This window comes from Ambystoma mexicanum, chromosome 3p (genome assembly GCF_040938575.1).
Source record: "Ambystoma mexicanum isolate Mex_15411 chromosome 3p, UKY_AmexF1_1, whole genome shotgun sequence".
In the NCBI taxonomy this organism is placed as follows: Eukaryota; Metazoa; Chordata; class Amphibia; order Caudata; family Ambystomatidae; genus Ambystoma; species Ambystoma mexicanum.
Window position 1 is genome coordinate 918,090,120 of NC_090925.1, and position 22,548 is coordinate 918,112,667.

Sequence of the window (22,548 nt, forward strand, 5' to 3'; positions counted from 1 at the left end):
TGATTTGATTTGAATTGATTTGAGTTATTTATACCGCACACCTGACGAAATTAAATCGTAACTGGGCGCTGATGTCAAAAAACAAATGTAACAACAGAGCTTCTTCCTAGGCTATTATAGGGCAGAAACAACCATACACAGTTCAGTAACTGTACCAAATGATATTCCCTCAGCAGAAGGGACAAGCAGCTCTCCTAGTCTGGCTTGAATTGCCAAAGGGAAATGCAGTTTCCCTTTGACAGTTTGTACCCCTGCTCAAATTCCCAATGCATCATACAAGGCTGGGGTGTTTTGCTTCCCTAGCCTTGCTTTTCCAATTGGGGATGCTGGTTGGTGTACTGTATCTCTGACTGTGGAGGTGCGGGGGGTTGCACCCCCGAACATTCAGAGGTGCCAGGACATATTCCAGGGTGTGAACCGGCTCCTGTGTGCATGTGCAAGAACAAGGAAGCGCTCCCGTCTTACTGGTTCCTGTTAATGTTGCGCAGAGCTTGCCGTCAATGGGACCTGGAGGAGCAATTCTGAACTGTGGCTGCCTACAGATAAGAAAACAAATGTGAATGTGTGCAGGGCTGCGACTTTGAAGAATCAGTGTATGTTTGTGTGCGTGAATGAGAGAGTGAATGTGTATGGGTGTGAGTGAATGTGTGTGTGTGTTTAAAGAAAATGCACGCCCATGTCCACAAATCAGAGGCCTACTCTGATTTGGTGATGCCGGTGAGTGTGTCTAATTTGGGGGCCAATCAGAGCAGAGATCTGCTGCACTCACTGTGCTGGTAAGCAGACCTTTAATTGAATGTTTAATGAATCAAAGCAGTGACCTGCTCAAAAGCACGCCGATACATGCGGCACGACCATGCCGAACATGGCATTCTAAGACCACATAAGACCAAGAAATATGACTAATAAGTAATCGCAGAAATAAGAGAAAACACCATGACACAGACATGAATCTGTCTCGAAAGAATGCAGAGGTAACAAGCTTAATAAGCAATTATATAAGACCAATCAACATATTCTACTTAAGAATGCTTTTAGGACTATGAAACATATTTGGCATCATGCATAACATACCCAGAACTTAAAAGTAGACAATTACTGAGTCCTGAACCAGACCGAATAGGTCGAAACACATGTTGGCTTGGCTTCAGAGGCTTTTTTCAAACAACAGGTCAGAAAACGGTCATTCCAAACTAACACATTGTTTCATCAGAACATTAATATGTGATACACCCATACTGTTTTATTTATTGAGATAACTTCAAAAACAGGGGGCTTGCGCATGTGAACATGGTTGATTTTTGTTAATCTACCACATTTCTTACTGGGCATGTGTGATAAAGTAAGTGTTATTATGTGGCTGGACTTTCATTTTGGTGCAACCATTCTAGGCATCTCTTATTGTGGGATACCATTTTTTTTTACTGCCCATTCATGATAAAGCCAGCATGTCATGTGTCATTTAGTGGCAAGACTGGCAAGTTGGTACAGCCAGTCTAGCCATTTCTTACTGTAGCATGATATTTCTACTGGGCATTCATGATAAAGCAAGCATGTTAAGTATTATTACGTGGCTAGACTGGCATTTTGGTGCAGGCACTCTGCCTATTTCTTACTGTAACATGGCATTTTGTACTGGGTATCTATAAAAAGCAATCATAAGTGTTATTACGTGTTGGACATGTTTCCCTTTTGTGGCATGGCATTTTTAATGGCAAAGCTAACAGGAGTATGTTCTTATGTGCAGGTACTGACATATATTCGCAGAGCCAACTTGGGCATGTTGTCTTATAGTATCATTACTGGTATTATGGAAAAAGCAAACATAAGGATGTTCTTATTTGAGAGTACTGTTATGCATGGGGCATCCAGCATGGGAATGTATGAGTACAGCCAGGGTTAAAATGTTTTTATACCGACATATATTGTGGGGAAGCATCATGAAAATGCATTGAGAAATATTCCTGTGCACTGTTGGGCCTTGCATATACTGGATTTTTTCATCTGTTACCCTACGAAATTGATTGCAAACTGTCTGGATTTTTACATAATTTCTCACAGAATTCATTATTTTTTTTATTGTAACATATAGTTTATTACAAACTTTTAATCACAGCAAGCCGCTTAGTTAACTCCACTTCTAATTATTGCTTCTTTCTGCCATCAATCTATAATTTTATCTAGGAAATGTATTACTGAGCAGGTTAAGTGCACCGAGCTCCCACTCAGAATGTGGGTCCAAGAATTCATTATTCATGAAAAGGTTCTAGGTAGGAGAACCACCTATTTGTGTCAAATATTTACCGCTCTCCAATTGAAACATTTACAAGTTGTCACTTATTGGGGGCAATTGACAAAGGGCCTCATTGTGAGTTTGGAAGTATTCCGGCAGTAAATCCACTGAAATACCTCAAAAAGGAATTATCATTACTGCAACGTGGTCCCACTGATTTACTGCTGGATTACAAGTGGTGGTAGCACGGTGTAAGTCCCCATTTTAAGATAGGACTCCTTGGGGATTTTGGTGGAATAACAGTTGCGGGTAATCATTTTATTTTTTATTTATTTGATTTTTACAAAAAAGAAAAGAAAACCATGAACAGTGTAGGGTAAATCCCTACACTAAAACCTCCTTCATAGTTCATATTTCCATAGGTTCACACACTGAATTCCACGGTTGCTGTGCTTTCTATTGGGGGTAATTCACGCAACAGTAATTCTGCCAGTTTTTCTGGGTTTTGGCAGTAAGGGGGGCAGATTTACCTCCAGCTTTTTGATGGAGGTTTATCGACCACCTTACCACAACACCACAACAGTGCAGCGGTGCAGTAATACGACAGTAACAGAATTACCACACCATTTCTGCCTTTTTTATTGGACCGCAGTACTAGTAGTGAGCACCAAATAAAGCTTTATGGATTTTCATAAGTGGTGAATAAACCTAGCTCCCCTGCTGTTGGCGTTCTTACCTATACTCTGCACAGGACAATACACATGCCCCTTCATAATCTACATGCCACACATCCCTTGAATTACCATAGCTAGGATGTTGCCATAGGGTCAGGCATAAACTGAGACAGTGGTCATAAACATATACACCAAGGAAACCACAATCTTATTATATTAATCCAGGAAACTGCATTCTAGTAAGGAAGAAGTTAAAAATGTTGCAAAGAATTTCTGCCATTTCTTATTATATATTGATTGTGCAATCGGATAAGTGCACCAAAGATACACAATTGCACCAACTGAAACTGCTTGTGATCCAAAAACGTATATACTGTTTTCCTAAGCCATTTCCCTTTTGAAAACCTCAGAATCCCCCCACATCAAAGCATTATTTTGCTGACATATGGAGGTGGGGTTTCCCATCCAAAGGCCAAGATGCCCCCAGACAGCAATGCATTATTTTTGCTGACATATGGAGGTGGTGTTTCCCATCTATAGGCCAAGAGGCCGTAGGCAGCAATGCATTATTTTTGCTGACATATGGAGGTGGGGTTTCCCATCCAAAGGCCAAGAGGCCCTAGACTGCAATGCATTATTTTTGCTGACATATGGAGGTGGGGTTTCCCATCCAAAGGCCAAGAGGCCCTAGACTGCAATGCATTATTTTTGCTGGCATATGGAGGTGGGGTTTCCCATCCAAAGGCCAAGAGGCCCTAGACAGCAATGCATTATTTGTGCTGACATATGGAGGTGGGGTTTCCCATCTATAGGCCAAGAGGCCCTAGACAGCAATGCATTATTTTTGCTGACATATGGAGGTGGGTTTTCCCATCCAAAGGCCAAGAGGCCCTAGACATCAATGCATTATTTTTGCTGACATATGGAGGTGGGGTTACCCATCCAAAGGCCAAGAAGCCCTAGACTGCAATGCATTATTTTTACTGACATAAGGAGGTTGAGTTTCCCATCCATAGGCCAAGAGGCCCTAGACAGCAATGCATTATTTTTGCTGACATATGGAGGTGGGGTTTCCCATCCAAAGGCCAAGAGGCCCTAGACAGCAAAGCATTATTTTTGCTGACATATGGAAGTGGGGTTTCCCATCCAAAGGCCAAGATGTCCCTAGACAGCAATGCATTATTTTTGCTGACATATGGAGGTGGGGTTTCCCATCTATAGGCCAAGAGGCCCCAGGCATCATTTTGAAATGGGGCCTGCATATCCTTAGCCTGCATGTAGCCCACATGCTTAAACCCTAAGAAACATATACCGAGTTCAAAAGAATCCCCCTGTATTATGGCCATTGAATGTGGTCTCAATTTGCAGGCAGTCTGGAGGAACTGGGAAGTTTGCTGCAGCCTGCGCAGGACCTCATTGATGTTGAAGAGGAGCAACAGTGTTTCTAGCATATGCAATCTGTGTTTCTCACACAGGCTAGTACCCGCCACGGCAATGCCCAAAGGGCATGTGCATCATGCCAGTGTGGGGCCGTTTCTTGGACCAGTGTGGGCCACTTGGTCGATGACTTGGTGGGCCATGCAGTTGTTGGCCAATGTTACTGGTCTAGTGTGTTTGAACACATCACTGCTACACATTGCCACACACGTACTATTCAATATGTGTCACACACAAAAACAAATAGTGATGTGTGAACGTGGGTTGCTGTTTTTGGTGATAGGAGCTGCTTTTGTTACAGTTAGACTATGGGAGGAAAGATAGTTCAGGGGCAACGTGCTTGTCTTGGAAGCAATACACCAAGATGCTATACGAGTTCGAATCCCACCAATGGCGCTTATAAATTGACAATAAAATAAACACCACAGTTACAGAGAGTTCTTCAGTTGATGACTGTATGGGAAGTGCTGTGCTAATGTGTGTGAATCCTTTCTTTTACACACCAGGTTCCGCGCTCTGTGTGCAGTGAAAGCTGCTCCCCTGGATACCGGAAGGCTCCCCGGGAGGGACAGCCGCTGTGCTGCTTCGACTGCATCCCGTGCACAGAAGGAGAGATTTCCACCCACACAGGTAAACAAGGGAGGACATTATCAACAAGTTGAATTAATACAAAGCAAATAGGTAATCACAAACGCGTGCATATCAGAAAAAATTCATTTGTGCAGAAACACTGTGTCCCCCATCTTCAACTCTATACTGAAAAAGCTGTAATATTATTTTTATATATAACACCCAAAGTCTGCCATGTTGTTATCCAGCGCTCATGTGTGGTCTTCTTGGCTCACATTCTTGAATCAGAAATGCATATGTGTACTGTGTGGCCAGCAATGCTTTTTAAGGTACTACTAGCCTCTAAAGTATGCATGGCCATTACTACGCGATGCTTTCCTGCAGGAACGGAGAATGTTCAATTTGAGATGAGGCATCCACTTACAGGGAACCCGGGCTGTTTATCTTCACACAGGTGCCACAAGTCTCCCACAGACGGAGAAACATCTCAGTGGACTAGCAGGGCCGCCACTTCCAGCACAACAGTAAGGAAAATGGCTTTTAAATACAGGAGTAGGTTGTTTGAGCAGCTGCTGTGTTTTAAAGACTGCGTCACGAGGACGTTGCGTACCTGTTTGTCCGGTTGAGGACATTGAAGATGATGCCAGGCTGTCAGGAATCCTGCAGAGATGTGGTGGATGACGCGGGAAACCAGCCCAGCTCCCGCCCGAGTGGGAACCGGGTTGGAGGTGAACCAGCTGCCAAAGCCACGGGTGCGCTCTCCCCTGATTAGCATGGCGTCAGGACAGTGCAAGCACTGACAGGGGGAGCCTTTCCAGAAGACGGTACTGAGTTCCAAAAAGAAGACTGTATCCGGAAGATGGAAGACCCAAGGAACAGGTCTCAGTGGTAGTGGTTGAAGACTGGATGCAGCAGATGGGAGACCCGAGGATCAGATCTCAGAGGAAGTGGTTAGCCCACAATGAAAGGTACCTAGGCAGAGCAGGCAGGAAGACAAGGTACAGAAGGGTGAGAACCAACTAAAAAGGAAACAGAAGGGGAACCACCCCAACCCAGAAGGAAAGGAAAAGGGAGCCCCAACCACAGGACGGGGAGAAGGAAGGTCAGGACAACACAACCAGGGAGTGTACCAGAAGGGTACCAGGAACAAGGAAAAACGGGAATCTGGCTACAGGTAAGGAAGGCACAAGGAACCGGCGAGGAAACACGATCCAAATCAAACCGCATTGAGACGCGGTTTGAATGAATGGCCGGGCTCCTTAAATAGAGCTACCAACACCTGGGAGGCTTGGAACGCAAGCTGTGCTGTCTCCCATGCGTTGGTCAGCCCGGAGAGAGGCGTGGACCACAAGACTGTCCAAACCGAGGGCCCCGTGCAGCGCGCATGCGCGGAGAACGGGAAACGGCCACCCGCGCATGCGCAGACCAGCATGCCCAGGGAACCCGGAAGCGCCCGAGGACCAGGACAACCCCGGACCCCCCAAGCGAAAGCGCGGGTACATCCTCCAGGATGGGGCGCGGGAAGGGGCGCGCCGCTTCAGGTAAGTGAACCCCACAGTGCCGGGCGGCGTGACACTGTGATACCTATAGTATATTTCATTTTTGACTGCTGTGTTAATCTCATTTAGGAGGGACACCACCCATAGGGGCCCATTCTTTAGTTGGCCAGCTTCTGGAAGAAAAGGGCTGTCGGTCAAGCAACCTTCTTCCTAAAAGACAACATTTACAGGAAGACTATCCCAGGTGGGATTGTAAATGAAAGTAGGGGTGGGGGGTAGAGGAGGAGGGGCCTAGAGAGAGCATAATTTCAAGATGCTAAGAAATTAGGCTCTTTTGCATAATAAATAAATTATAAGGCTGACCACTCACTCCACCGAGGCACTTACAGGTGCTCACTCCCTAGCTTTGATACACTGAGCACTTACCCCTCCCCCCCACTCCCTCATCCCTCTCTCTCACTGCATTTGCACACTCTGAATGCTCACAAGGCCTAATAGGTCAGCCTCCATCTTTCACTGTTGTATTTGTTCTTCATCCCCATATCACCTCCCTGTTGCCCTGTGGGCGCTCTGAAACACAATTTACTTCATGTATAAGCGCCTTACAAATGCACAATAAATTAATAAATAGCTGCAGGTGTGAAGTGCTGGTCTCTGACATGAGAGCAGCCTGCAGTTCCCAAGATCGAATCTTGTTAAGGGCCGACTTAACCTTTCCTCCTTCTGAGGTCGATAAATCAAGTAGCTTTCAAAAAATTGCAAAATAATATCACCTGCTAATACAGTGCTTGGAGGCTAGAGGAGTCTGGCATGAAGTGCTATGTTAGAACACAATATTGTTATTTTTTATGAGAATGGGTCTCATCACAAAGCCCAAAGCTGGAGGTAAATCTGCAACTTTCCGCCCAAACTCGGGATTGGGTGGCACAGTAATGCTGCAGTAATACCGTTACCAGTACATTTTTACCGCTCCACCCAACCAGTGATGAGACCTTGTGTATTTTTAGGATATTACAAATAAAGTAATGCCAGCAGCTGAAGCAGGTGTTTTAGGGACCACTCAGGACCAGTTCTCAGAAAGGCAATTCTAGGCAGCTGGTAGGATAGCATCTTCTGTGAGGACCAAGGGGGACGCTATCTTCGCCCTTAAAACAAAAACATGTCCCAGCCTATTTCGAGTTGAGCACTGTCATGCCATTTTTGAAGAAACCCATCACAACCCCCAACAAAACAGCAAAGTATCGACCTGACTCTGGCCTTGCCTGCTATTCCAAAGTTCACATAGTCGATAGTACGCACTGTTGGACGGAGACCACCCACTTTTTTCAAACGGCAGGAACTGTCGCCCTTGGATGTTTTTGAGGCTATGAAGCAAAAAATGTAATAGTTCTTATCGATGAATTTGTGAATGTTCGGCAGCCTCTGGAGTCAGTCCTTGGACTCAAACCCAAGTTGCCAGGTTTATTTATTTTATTTATTTATTTTATTGTGAATTTTTTAAGGCGCTTATACAGCAAGTAAATTGAAACCTGAACTTAGCCACTTGACCAGATGAAGAAGCAGGCAAAAAGACCTTGCAATTACTCATATTAGGAGTTTGGTTTAAAAGGAACGCAACTTTAATATTTTGTCAGCCATGTTATAGGAACATCTCCTCTCTTTATTGTTCAGGTATCTTTTTTTTTACCGAAAGTCAAATGGTCATATGTCCTACGAACTTTCGTCAATTAGGAAAGTCCAATTTAATGACCCTTTCATGGTTTACTTTTAAATATGTTAATTTCCTGTGAAGTCACTTTTGAATATTTTAATGAGTCCCCCCACTTTTGTTTTAGAACTTGTACCCTGTTCCCCAACATGCAGTATTCGACTGCATCCCTGATTTCCTGGAGGCCAACAGACTCAGTGACCCTGTCGTATCTGGGTTCCGCAGCAGACACTCAATGGGAAAAGTGCTCAGACATGTCCCTAACTCCTTCACTACAATTACCCACTGCCATCTGTCATCGAGCCGCATCCTCCTTTATCTCTTTCCCACTTTAGATGATCCCTGCTTCCGACTCTCTCACATCCTTGTTTGGGTGGAGTCATACCTGGCTGAAAACGACTTCTCTGTATCCTGCAACACTGGGACTTCCTGCACCAATCTTCTCCTGGTAGAAGGGGTCTGTTCTTGGTCGCCTACTCTTCATACGTTTCGCCTCCTCTTTCGGCAAACTTCCTTTTACCCTTTGCCTTCTCCTATTTATTTGCTGACGATAGTCACATCTTTTCATTGTTCCCCTCTTATATTCCTTGCTGTTTCTTTGCTTCACTGACTTCTGGCACATCATCTGTAAGTGCACGGCACTGTATTAGCTGATGCTCTCTAAAACTGAAGCAAATAGATCTACTGTCCTCCAACACGCGATTTTCCCCTCCAAAGCACACAAACTGGGGTTCTCTTTGAGAGTGGCATGAGTCCATCACCTGATCATCACCACTCCTACAGTTGTCATGCTCTATCTAATGAACACTTCTTAAATGGATCCTCACCTCATGTTTCACTCTCCTAAAACACTCATTGCCAACTTGGCTCCTCAGCAGGTTAAATTACTGACTCATGTTCCTCACTGGATAATCTCACTTCTTCCTTGTTCCTCACATATGGGTGTAGAGATTTGCTGCCTGTACCCTCTACAGTCTGCCATGACTTGGCACAGCCGGTCAAGTGGCACAGCGAGTAGAGCGCTCACTTTGACATCCGTGCAGAGCCTGCTAAAGCAGGTTCGAATCCCGGCGGGGCCAAACTCAGCCTTTTATCCTTCCGAGGTCAATAAATGAGCACCGCACACCGTGGGTAATAATAAGCAGCGCTCAGATACCTATAAGTGCCAAATTATTATTATTATTATTTGTGGACTACCTTCTGAGTGGTGGCTATTCATCCAAAATAGCTCCCTTTTCAAAGTATTCCTTGAGTTTCAATCTAGTCATGGGATATCTCACCCCACCTGTCTGAAGCGATCTCCTGCTACCCACCTGCTCAGACTCTACTCCCAAAAGGCCCACTGAACGGGACCAACTCACACCGATCATCTGCTGCTTCACGTCCTCCCTTTTTCACCCACCTGGCTCCCCATCACTAACTACCCACCGCTAGACAATAAGGCCATTCCATAGTGTCGGGCTTCAAGGTCATTCTTAGAAACCACCTTTTCTCTCAGGTCTGCCTCTTCCCCCCTCCCTGTACTTGTTTTTTTTCCTCTCCCTCCCCCCAGCACTATCTGAAATGTCGTCAGGCCTAGTACGATAGTCGCTTGTTTTGTTCCTCCCCTCCCTTTCTGCACCCCTCTCCCTCATCTTTTGTTTTCTCCGGCTCTACCAGAAATGTCGTCAGGCCTAGTACGGTAGACGCCTGTCTGTTTCCATTTCCTTCCCACTCTCCCCCGCCCTTAACTATGTTTTAGCTCTTGCAATATCTGAAAGGTCTTCAGGCCGAGTACGATAGTTAATTTCACATCCTTACTGTTCATGGCCTGTAAGAATGTCATTGTATTTTCCCTTGTTCACTCATTTGCCTTGAAGCGCTTCGAAACACATTGTGTATAGGCGCTATATAAATAAATCATCATATCATTATCCTGCGGCTTCATGGCACCATGATTCGGTAATGGCTAGGAGGTCTAGGTCAAGGTTAGTGAGGAGGTCATGAATATTGGTGGCGTGGGCAGGGAGCGATCAGGCATTTATGAGGGCGCATTGCAGTGGGCGGGCGGGGGAGCTGTGCTTGGGCGGGGGTGTGCCGATAGGTGTTTTGGATTGAGCCGTGATGGCATCTGGTAAGTCAGCTCTGATTGTGTAGTGGATGGCGCATGATGAGATTCCTGTGTGCAGTAGGCCTTGAGCAAACCTACAGTGGAATCGGTTTAGTACAGGATCATAGCATGGTGACGAGGTTGCTATCATACTAGGTCCAGGGACAATTCTGATAGAGTAAGTGCATAGAAGAAAGTAAGGGGAGAAGATAGGAAAATAGAGAAAGGGAGAGGAGGAGAAAACAGAGAGTAAGTAGTCAAAAAGAGTGGAGAAGCAAGAGAGGAGAGCGAATACAATTGCAGAAGTCAGTAGTAACACAATGTTGCAAGCCTGCATACAAGATGAAGATGGGAACAGCATGATTCAGGGCCACCCTGAGAAAGGGTGACGCACTGTGAAATCCAGCATTGGCCACAAGACGGTGATGGTGAAACCAGAATGTATCAGGACAGACTCCTACAGAAGCAGTCTGGGAGGGGCGAGGGGGAGCAGGGTAGAAGAATCAAGCAAAACAGGCAACACCTGTGTGTGAGAAGGGTGGCACAATGGAACATCACGGGGGGCAGAGGGGTGCGGATGGCCTGTGGGGACAGAGGGAGTAAACACATGTTGGTGCATGCTTACCTGCTGTCTGAGCAGGGGTTCAGGCCCTGGATCCTCCTGGTCCAAACGGGTCCAAACAGGAATGACCCTTTTCTCCGTCTGCCCTTCGCTTAGGAAGCCGGGCGAGAGATGCCCTTGACCTAAGAGTTAAGAGCAGGAAAAAAGCGGAAATCAGGAAGGCACACGGTGGGCAGGGCTCAGGACTGGTGACCAGGATCCACTTGCACCTGCTCCCCATCTGCAAAGGAAAAGAGGCTGGAGGCCCCTTTAAGTAAAGAAAAAGAGCAGCAACCAGGAAGGCACAAGTACCCTCCATCACCCTAGCTCTGCCCCCAGGGTATACCATCCTCCGGCAGGATAGACTACACATGAAAGGGGGTGGAGTAGCCATAATTGTCAAGGAATCATTATCTCTCAGACAAGTAAATTCCAAATTGGCAGGTAGTGCATATTCCCTAGTTATTAAACTCTCCCTCTCCCCAAACTGCTCTATCACCATCCACACTGTCTACCGACAACCTGGCCCATCTACAGACTTTCAGGAAAGCCTTCTGCATCTCCTAGCTGAGAACCTAAAAACGACCACAAAAACTATCCTACTGGGGGAACCTCAACTTGGGACTTAATGACCCTAAGGACAAGCAGGCTAAAGCACTTACCAAAGAACTTCAAGATATGGGTTTCGTGCAAAGTGTCACTGACCCCACACATTCCAAAGGACGCACACTAGATTGGGTGGCAGACCCCAATTGCTCTACAACCATTAGCTCCAACACCCCCTGGCCCTGGACCGACCACATCATTCACTTCACCATCCCCAACCCGACACCCAACAGACCCACCACTACCGCACCTCCCTCATTAGCCAGGAGTGCGTGCAAACTGACAAAGTCCACCTTTGGCCTTTTCTAGAAAGTCCCTGCCTCAAGCCTCCCTTCTATAGAGACCCAGTGGTCTTAGCAGAATTATATAACAGCACCCTTAAAATAGCAATCGACACCAAAGCACCACTTGAACAAAAAAGAGCCAAAGTGTTAAAGCATGCAAACTCTTGGGTCACCCCCCGAGCTCCAGGAATTACGCAGCCTCAAATGTAAAGCACTCACCAATTGGCAGAACCATCCACAGGATTCATCCAAGGAAGAATTTAAAGTATTATCTAATCAATATAAAAAAAAGCCATTATCACAGCCAAAGCCAACTCTTATAACACCAGAATATCAAAAGACACGTCTGAATCCAAAGAAATGTTCGCCATCTTTATAGAACTAACTACTCCTCCGACAAGTGCACAGGACATTGTTAAAAATGAAGCCTGGTGCTCAAGTATCCAGTCAGCCATGCTCAATATAATTGACCTCCTGCAGACAAAAATTCAAGCCCACCATAAAGCCCTGAGCAAATCTGACCCCCCCTATCTCTCCCACGAAAAATACACTACACCAGGACAAAAACCTATTCTCCTTCAGGGATGTCTCTGAATCTGAAGTGATAGCCCCGTTAAAGCACTTGAAACCATCTAACTGTAAAGGGGACATTTGTCCAGCCAAAATCGTCAAAGAATGTGCACCTTTTCTCACAGCATTCATAAATGCTTCCTTTGCTTCAGGCATTGTCCCACCCTGCCTTAAAGAAGCCTGGGTTTGCCCGCTCTTAAAAAAGCCTATTTTAGACCCCTCCTCCCCCAACAACTACTGTCCCAATATCCACGGTACCATTTCTGTTAAAGATCCTTGATAAAGCTGCTTATATCCAAATTCAGCACTTCCTTGAATCCAATGGCATTCTAGGGAAGAGGCAATCAGGATTCCACCCAGGTCTCTGCAGCGTTTGATCTCGTGGATCACAAGATCCTCTGTAGACATCTCACCAAGTCAGCACACTTTACATCTCAAGCCACCAACTGGGCCACTTCCTTCCTTGAGGGGAGAGCCATGAAAGTCTTCTCAGATCAGGCCTGTGTTACACCCACAACTCCCCCAAGGCTCATGCACATTGCCCACTCTATACAATATTTTCACCAAACCCCTTTTTGATAAACCTGACGTGCGCAGCATAGCCTAAACTAACTATGCTGACGACATTCAGGTCCTCCTGCCTTTCTCCGGCTCATATGATCAAGATGCTAAGACACTGCACCACGGGTATTCCACTATCCAACATGGATGGCAGCCAATGGGCTCTGCCTCAATGGGAATAAAACAGACAATAAATATAGCACATTCACGAAAGACAATACTATAATCATCTTGTAGTCAGTAATGATGCTGGGGGTTTACCTCGACTCCACACGTTCGACTTTGTCTCGGGAGGATAGCTCAGGGGCAATGTGCTCACCTTGGAAGCAAGACAACACGGAGCACCACAGGTTCGATCCTCTGGTCTGCACTTAGAAACCTCTGGGTATTAAGCGTGTTATAAATAACCTATCATAGCATATCCAGGTCAGCACCATTGCTTCCTCGGCGTCCTTCACATCTAAACTGATTAATTCAATCAAGCCATTCATGTCCAAACAAAATTGCCTCTTAAAAGCTAGAACTACCATTGGTGCGAAACTTGATTACTGTAACATTCTCTTTGCAGACACATCCTCCAAAAACCTGCATAGACTCCTGCATAGTTATTCAGAATATGCGCTTAGGGCTGCTCTAAACAGCCCCAAAAGAGAGCACATCTCACAGGCCAGACGGGATGGCCACTGGCTCCCAGTCAAAGAGCGTTATTATATTCAAGACGCTAGCCATTACGCATAGATGCCTTGCTCTCATAGTCCCCACTTATCTTTCAGATAAAATTGTCAGAACTAACTCCTCTAGACTTAAAAGAATTAACTACGCCAACCAGTTGATCATCCCATTGTGAAAAGGGCCAAAGCTGGGGATGCCAGCTTCCCTTTCATTGCGCCAAAACAATGAAATGCCCTCCCAATCACCCTCAGGAACCAGACATCCCACACTGGCTTCCGGGAAGCCCTCAAGACCACACTCTTCAAATAACCTGACCTGCGCTGCACAGCTGTAGTCTGCCAGTCAGTCCAATTCCCGCTGAGCCCTATCAAATGTACGTCTCACAACCACTAACCCCCCTCCACTAGCTACATCTCATGTGCTACTGTCTGTTGTGTCTCACATTCCTTAATGTTACTACTGTTCTGCCCTGACTGCCCGTATTGGTTCACTGTAACCACGAACCTACGGGGTATTATATGTCTTTTCTCTTTTTTGTTTCACCCCTTTATTTCCTGTCATGCAACTAAGTAAGTTTATCTCGTAACAGCGCCACAATGCCCAAGGTCTGATTTGTGCACTCTATAAATGTAAAAAATAAAAATAAAATAATTAAATGATAATTATCAGATACTTTTACCATAGGGAGTGAACAGTGAGGACCCACAGATCGCAAATTTGTGAAAATGTACCTGAAGTTGGCACATGGCACAGTCTAGCTAGGTGAAAAACTATTTGATCCTAAAACAAAATATACTATGTACGGAATATGAAAGTGTGAATATTTGAACATTATGTCATGAGTAGCCGGATTCGACCCTTCTGGACTTCATGGTCCATGATGCACCGCGGCATAAACACTGCAATTCATCCAAGATGGCCGACAAGTCAGAACCGTTGCGGTCTAGACTTTGCGTGCCATCGCCAGCTTCCTAGAAAATCAGCACGCCCCCGCGGCTCAGGGCGTCTCAACCCTACCCATACGAGTTACTAGACGTTGTTCGAGTTCGCTCTCTGCGTTGCCGTGTATTTCTATCTTCCTTCTTTGTTCCTGGAACCCTCTCCCTTCCAATCCTTACCTTCCGATACCTTCTTTCCTGGAATTCGAACGCTACTGGCTTGGCAACCGGCTTCCACGCTGGAACCCGAGGACTCGCGTTCCAGCCTGTACAAGCCACGGTCGGTGAAAAAGAAAGAAGCCTCATCCCGGAAGAACACAAGCAAGGAGAAAAAGGTGAGAAAGAAAGAGGCTTTTGACACATTATTTGAATATATTCTAATTTATCCTTTAGATATTTCAGAAAATGCATGGAAGACAGGTTATTGAGCTCCTGAAGAAGGGAATCTCCTGAAACGCTTTAAGCTATTTTTATGTTCTAATTGCTGAAATTTAAGTGTTAAAACATTTATTGTCATCATTAAAAATATCAATACATTTCTATAAACACCATGTCTAAGAATGTACTTAACAAGAGTTACTACTACTACAGATATAGAATTAGTATCATAATTTTGACTGCCTTTTTGACAGTACCATAGGTGTGCAGGGGACTCGGACAGGGGGACACTGTTTTATGACTTCCAATTACTGCCATGATGTGCAGTACTGCAGTTTATGGTGACAAATCTCCCTAAAGGAAAACTACTCAAAGACGCTGGACATGACAATTTTTTTAAATTATCAATTAGCCATTACTATTGTCAACGGTCTTCACTTTCCCAAACATTATAATCACTGAGTGGCTAACATTACCTCCTCATACATTCTATATCTGGAATGGCAGCTTGCTGATTACCTTCATAAAGATGTCCATGAAGTGAAAAACGAACTCAAAACCAGCAAAGACATGTTTGGGTTTTCATGTTCACTGTGCTTATACTGCTGGCCTGATTTCTCCTGAACACTTGCAGTATTTACTAGATAATAAAAACCTAGGCACAGGCAGCTCCATAAGGTCTTTTAAAACAGAAACAGATTAATGAATATGAACGAATACCTGCTTAAGTGTCATGGGTTTACACCATGCAAAACAGATGTAACTTGTGTGGTGGCTTCCTCGCCATCTACATGTCTAGTTACTTCGAAGATCTGAAACACAGCACTCTTACAAAAAAAAAATTAATATGACCCTCTTATGTTTTAGGGAGGCTGGAAGGCAGTGTCATCACTGATAGGATTCAAGCATGCCACCTGCATACCAAATGTGGATCTGGAAACAAGTACTAAACCCCAGAGCTGCAGCCTCTGCCCGGGACAATTGCGGCTTTTCCCAGGAATTAGTCACAACCCATTTCACTATTCAGTCAGTTAAACCCAACTCTTAAATATACACCATGGCTGAGAGCTCTTCAAATTGTATCAATGTTTCCCCCTGTGTTAAATGTATCCAAAGTAGTAGGATGCACAAATTCAAGATTTAGATGAAAGTGGGGCTTGAACTCCCAGTCCTGAGATTCAAATGACAATGGTCTCATCATTGTGCTAGAAAGACTTCGCAAAACCCCATGAAATAGTGACTTGCATGGAGAGTTCTATACAATTTAAAAGTAACTGCAGAGATATTTTTCACTGAAAACAAAACATGTACTCAACATGCATGCTTCTATAGCAATATCTGTCTCTTTGTAGCAGACATTTTTGATAGTCAAGCGCGTTTCTGTAAGAAGGAAACGGTAACGCTCAATACACAAGGCAGAGCCTCATGCCTGGTAAACCGTGCAGTGATTTAATTAAGTACTGTGACAAGGTTGTAGGTCAAAGGATCGACAACCAAAGGATCGAATGGTCAAAGGGTCGACACCAAAGGACCTAAAACAAAAGGATTGAAATATATATATTTTTTTTACTTTTGGGGGGGGGTCCCCCCCACAACCCCTGTTTTTTGTGGTAAAAAACACTTTTCCCATAAAGGAAAACCCCCCAAAAAAATGTAATTTAAAAAAAAATGTGATCCTTTTGTTTTCGGTCCTTTGGTGTCAATCCTTTGACCAGTCGACCCTTTTTAGTCGACCCTTTGACCGGACACCCTGTGACAACGCTCTTAGACGTCACATACTGTACCTCCACATTAACATCCTTACGGTCTTAGAATATCGTGGAGCCTGGCAGGGCATTCCCTTTGAAGCCAGGTTAGGTCGTCTGTGTAAGGGTGAAATTGAAACTGTCTGTCATTTGTTAACAGAATGCCCTCATCTAACTAAACAGTACTCTAAAGGGTATGGGACAATAGTGAGTTCCATATGTAGTATCACCACCGACTAATTTTAGTCTGCAATCTTCTTGGCAGAGTCATTAGTTATTGCTGCCCCATCCTATCATATTTAGAAAGTGCCTCTAACCCATATTCATGGTGTTTAGCGTTTTTATTTTATATTCTCTGTGGGCTGTATCGTTGACACTTCGAAGTGTGTTAGGAATTATTCCCTTTATTTTTGGGGGGAGATTGTGCATTTTAACTCCTTTTCCTTTTAAATTGAGAAAAAAGAGATAGCTCGTCCTTGGCACTTAAGGGATTAATGATGGAGAAAATGTTAGAAGGCTTTGAATGGTGAAATACCGAAAGCACCAAAAAAGGCGTTGGCACTGGGGGGGGGACCCATGGCAGTTAAAAGTTTCAATTAAAAAATTTAAAAAAGAAACGGTAACACAGGATATAGAAAGCAGCTATGGTCAGCCCATACCCGAATTCACTTCTAATCTGTGAATATGCTTGGAAGGCAGTCTCTATAACAGATTCAATTCAGCTTCTGAAGTAGCCAGGTTACCTTAACAAGAGCAGGTGGTTTTGCCAGGAGAAGCAGACATCACTGCCTTTCCCTGTTGCTAGGAGCTCCTTTCCTCATGCATGAGGCACTGAAGAAAACGTACACCCAGCTCCCTCATGTTATCCATTTCTACCTGAACAGACTTTAAAGAAATATAAGAAGCACAAACATGGGAGAGTCAGGGGGCCTAGAGAAAAACTGCAAGTCAGTCTGCCATCCAGAATCTTTCTTTTAGTCAGTCTGGCTTTTTACAGCAAGTAGTTATATACTAAAATATTTATGTTACACTGTGTGAGCATGTCAGTTCCCGTTATACATGAAATCAATGGCACAGCACAGACCCGTCAATGTCTGGGAACAGCATTTAAACAAAAATATAGGAACAGTATATTACAGGGCCTGCGGTAGCGGCCCTGTTGTCATGGTTAAGTTGCTCAAACCATAGGAATAGCACTTTTTGGGTGGCTTGTAACTTCGCCCCGCCTGGACAAATCCTCGCGAAACTTTGCAAATTAAGTATATGGCCCGTCAGATGGATTCAACGAAGTTTGTTGAGGTTTCGTTAATGGGGGATAAAATTATGGGGGGACCCAAAATGTGAGGTTTTTCCCATAGCGGCAATTGGAAAAAAAAATGTGCTCATGCCTACAGCCCAAATTAATGGACGGATTTTCACCAAATTTGCAGCAGAAGCGGCGGCTTGGTACCGAAAGTGGGCTTTTATAAATTCGGTGTAAATCCGTCCAGTAGTTATTTTTAAAATGACCAAAATGTAGGTCAAATAAAATTAGTGATATCTGGGTTCGGTCCACAGACTCACTTCACTGTTCGGTCCGCAGACGGGCCTCCGATTGGCCCATAGGGCGGCGTGAGGTCCGCGTACATCACGGACGCTCCTGCTGATTGGATGGTGAAAGCGTGATGTGCGTCATATTTTTGGAGAATGCCCACCATGTTGGATTTGCAGACACCGCCCGTTGTCCGCGAACATCACAGTAAAACCATATTAAAAAACACAACATTGCACTTGTTAAACTAAAGAAAAAATCTCTGGGGAGGTTAGGGGTGATGAGGATGGGACAGAATATGGCCATAAAGAGCCAAAAAATTGGTGTGTTTCTTCTCCGATGTCAGTGAACATTCCAGGGCAGTCCTGTGATGTTCGGAGGTGTTCGGGGACATTTATGCTTATTTGTGCATTACAGGGTCCAAGCAGAGACATTTTTGATGTCATCTTTCATGTCCTGGGTGTTAGTGGCGCGAGTTATGATTGCTTTCTGAGTAAGAATGGGATCTATATGACGCAAGTGCACCTAGTAGTGCATGTTTCTGAATATAAAAGGGATCCATAAAACCTGCACGAGTATAAGGGAAAAGATGTGCCTAGAAATGCTCGTCTCCGAGTTAGAATATTCTAAAACTCATCTAGAGCATTGCCGTGCACCACTGGTTCCCAGCTTCGTATTCTAACAGCTAGCTACACTAGGATTATGGAAGGGAATTTGGGAGGGAGTGAAGGAGGGGCAGGAAATAGGGTTTGCTCAGCAGTGGACTTATTCCAGAAAGCTCACAGAAAACAGGGGTAGCTATACCCTTGATGCTGAAATAGCTGCTTTTAATCACAGGGCTTGCAAAGCACAAACCTTTATCATATATTTTAGAAAGACAGTATTTTCTGACAGTCAGGATTCCCAGCAGTCTTCGCTTCCACTATCACATGTCAAAGTGCTCCCATATATAGAGTGCAGTTCATCACAAGACCCCGAGTCTGTTCCTCGCTGACTGTCACCGTGAAGCCTAGCTACACTGATTTCTTTTGGCTGTTACTCTCCTCTGTCTTAGGATCTACCCCGTATTTTCCTCCTGTTTCACTCTTCTGCATATTTCTCTTTGTAATTAATTGCCCTACTATTCTTCCTTGCCTTTTCAAATCAGCCTGGTCAGCTCTGGCAAACTGTTACATGGGTTTTTTCTGCCCCCTTTCAGGGCTTTTTCCCCTCTGTAAGGTTACTTCCCCACTGGCATCTAGCTATCCTTTTTTCACCCAGTACCAAGTGTGACTGAGGGAAGGGATTGTCATGTCTGTCAACCTTCAAAAAGTCTAAGAAGAGACTTGAAAACCGTCCAGTCATTAACAATGTGTAGGAGCAGTGTTGTTATAAGTCTGCATGGACAAACAAACCTTTAATACTGGACATATATGGTAGCAATGGAGTCTATGAGAACTAGACTAGGGGGTCATCACGATACTACTGCTGGGATACCGGCAAACGGTAATCTTATCCTTGGTGAGACTTATCCTTGGCCTCAAACCCAGAGATTGCATCTCTCCAGCCCTAAAATCTCTCCATTGGCTCCCTGTGGTTGCAAGGATCAAATTCAAGACCCACTGCAATTTCCAGAAGGCTTTCTGGGGCCTGCGACCTCACTACATCCAACTATCTCTACCTAAATACCTCCCTGCTAGAATTCTTCGGTCCTCTAACTCTCTGCAAGTCAGACGCTTCTCCAAGCAGAGAGTGGGGGCTAGATCTCTCCCTTTGGCAAGAGCCTCCCTCTGGAATGGTCTTCCTGCCCCTCTCCGTCTTCAGCCAGATCTCCTTAAATTCCAGAAGCTTTTCAAGACCTTCCATTTCTGCTCCTCGATCTCCGTCCTCCCCCCTGCTAGTTCCACCTGTCTCTATGTCTGGTTGCCTGTATCCCTCATGAGTTGTTGGGGACAGGCCCTCCTTCGACCAGTCCTTCCCTCACTCACTCTCTTCCAGCACTTGCCTTTGGGCACCCTTCCCTGACTAGCCTACGGAGTCTGGTCCACCCCCCCTCCCTCGAACAAGCTGTCCCCTTCCCTTGTTCCCTGAACACTTGTCCTCCCAGACCTCCCTTGAACTTCCCAGCAGCCTAGCCCCCTCTACCCTGCACTGCTCCCTCTTCCCTTCTCCCTGCACTTCCTGTTATTGTACTTGCATGATCCGAATGTCACAAGGCCTAGTAGGACCGTTACTGTTCTTTTTTTTCCTTTGTCTACTTCCCACCTTCTGTAGTGGTGCCTGGAACCACTTTCAGATGTATAGGGGCCATACAAATGTCAAATGTTCAATAAATAAATAAATAATACTGTCATCAGGCATAGAACTCCATGGGGGGATGTTGAGGCTATTACCGGCAACTGTATTACCTTGTCGGTAATATTCGCAGCTTTATGCCGATTGGGGTATAATTTACCTTCAGCCCTACCGGCAAACATGTAGTTTGATGGTCCGGTAAAAGTGCTTGTAAACTTTATTACTAGCACTTTTTTACCAGACCGGCGAACTTGTAATGACCCTCTATGTGGCATTTTACGAGACATGTTTTATTTCTATAATTATTACTATTGGATGCGGTCATGGTTTGTATAAAATTAATTGTTATTCCTCATACTGCATATTTTTACCATTCTCATAATACGCCTCCATGAGAATGCCAGCTGTTTTTGCAGTTACCACTATGCTCATAATGAGTTCTATCTATGGCTCCTTCACTGCCAACTTCAATTAGTGTTTGACATGTTGCCGGAGGGTGTAGCTACATTTTCCCAAGAGCAAACAGAGATGTTTTAAGATTAATGACGTATACACTAACTTTGTGGTGACGATGTGAATAGCAAAAGTATCCTATGTGGAATTCGCTATTTTCTTTTTTTTTATTCTTTTTTTTTTTTATTCTTTTTTTTTTTTAATCATTCTCCTTTTGCCACTTTTACAGATGCTGTGAATTGTGTTAAATGTTCAGAAGATCACTGGTCTAATGCAGAGAGAAACGAGTGCACCAGAAAGATCCTGGAATTTCTCTCTTTCGATGAGCCGCTCGGAGCAGGTCTCGCCGCCATCGCAGTTCTGTTCTCGCTTCTCACGGCTGCTGTTTTGATAATATTCCTCAAGCACCGAGACACCCCTATCGTCCGAGCTAACAACCGTGCTTTGAGCTACATGCTCCTGTCCTCGCTCATGCTCTGCTTCCTGTGCTCCTTAATTTTTATTGGACGGCCGCAGAAGATAAGCTGCCTTCTTCGACAAATGTTCTTTGGTGTGATATTTTCCTTTTGTGTGGGGTGCATACTGGCTAAGACTCTGATTGTTGTAATTGCCTTTAAAGCCACAATGCCAGGCAGCAAATTCCGGGGTTGGTTGGGATTCCAGATGCCTACAGTGATCGTCCTGGTGTGTTTTTTGATACAGGTCATTATTTGCATTGTGTGGTTGGGGTTGTCCCCCCCTTTCCTGGAAATGAACATGAGATCTTCCATCGGGAAGATCATACTCGAATGTAACGAGAACTCACAGACTGCCTTCTACAGCATGCTGGGCTTCCTGGGTTTATTGGCCTGCCTGAGCTTCCTCGTTGCCTTCCAGGCAAGAAAGTTGCCCGACAGCTTTAATGAGACCAAGCTGATCACCTTCAGCATGATGGTGTTCCTCAGCGTCTGGACGTCCTTCATCCCAGCATATCTGAGCACTAGGGGGAAGCTCCTGGTCTCAGTAGAGATATTTGCCATTCTGGCCTCCAGCGCTGGGTTACTGTTCTGTATATTCTTTCCCAAATGTTACGTTGTTATCGTGAGACCTGAATTAAATTCAAGAAAGCATCTTAAAGGCAAAGCATGACACTGATGGCATAAGTATTCAGACAGCCAGCAGAAGTGTAGAATATAACTCTCTACCTCATAATGCTGGCACTGATAAGATACTACCTACTGTCTACGCAGGTTTTTCATGAAGTTCAAAAATAGTCCAATTGGTCTGGATGATGCTCTTGCTATGTTTTCCATGGTTCAAAGAACTCCAGTAGACGAGATCAGAATGTTTTTTTAATCAATTTGTTTGCTATCTATATTAGAGAGCAGTATACTATTTAGTAAACAAATGTGTGCCAAGTAAACATAAACGAACCCCCCACCCCCTCAGACAACTCAAGATGGGTACCTGATGCGTGTGGTCTTGATATTGTGTGTGCTTGTTTGTATGTGTGCGTGCTTGCACACATGGATGCATGAGTGATTTTTAGCCACACTCTATGAACAACTATTTATTACTTAATGAATGTTATCTGTGGGTGTGTGGCTGAATGTGTATATTTGGGTCACCTGCTGGCAACCAAGAGCTAGTAGAGCAAATAGGACCCTTCTCCTATAGCTCTATATTCTTTACACCCATGTTAAACCTGGGAAAAAGTGACGAAACCCTTTAAACATGGGCCTTAAT

At 44.7% G+C, this 22,548-nt stretch overlaps 1 protein-coding gene across 1 annotated transcript in view; it reads left to right on the forward strand.

Moving 5' to 3' along the window:
• LOC138580007 (vomeronasal type-2 receptor 26-like) overlaps positions 1–21,951 on the forward strand; it is a 72,326-nt gene extending 50,375 nt beyond the window's left edge. Inside the window, exons 2-3 of the mRNA XM_069650238.1 lie at positions 4,851–4,974; positions 21,053–21,951. Of these exons, the coding sequence (XP_069506339.1) occupies positions 4,851–4,974; positions 21,053–21,951 (1,023 nt within the window). The remainder of the gene's footprint in view (positions 1–4,850; positions 4,975–21,052) is intronic.
• Positions 21,952–22,548: the final 597 nt, after the last annotated feature.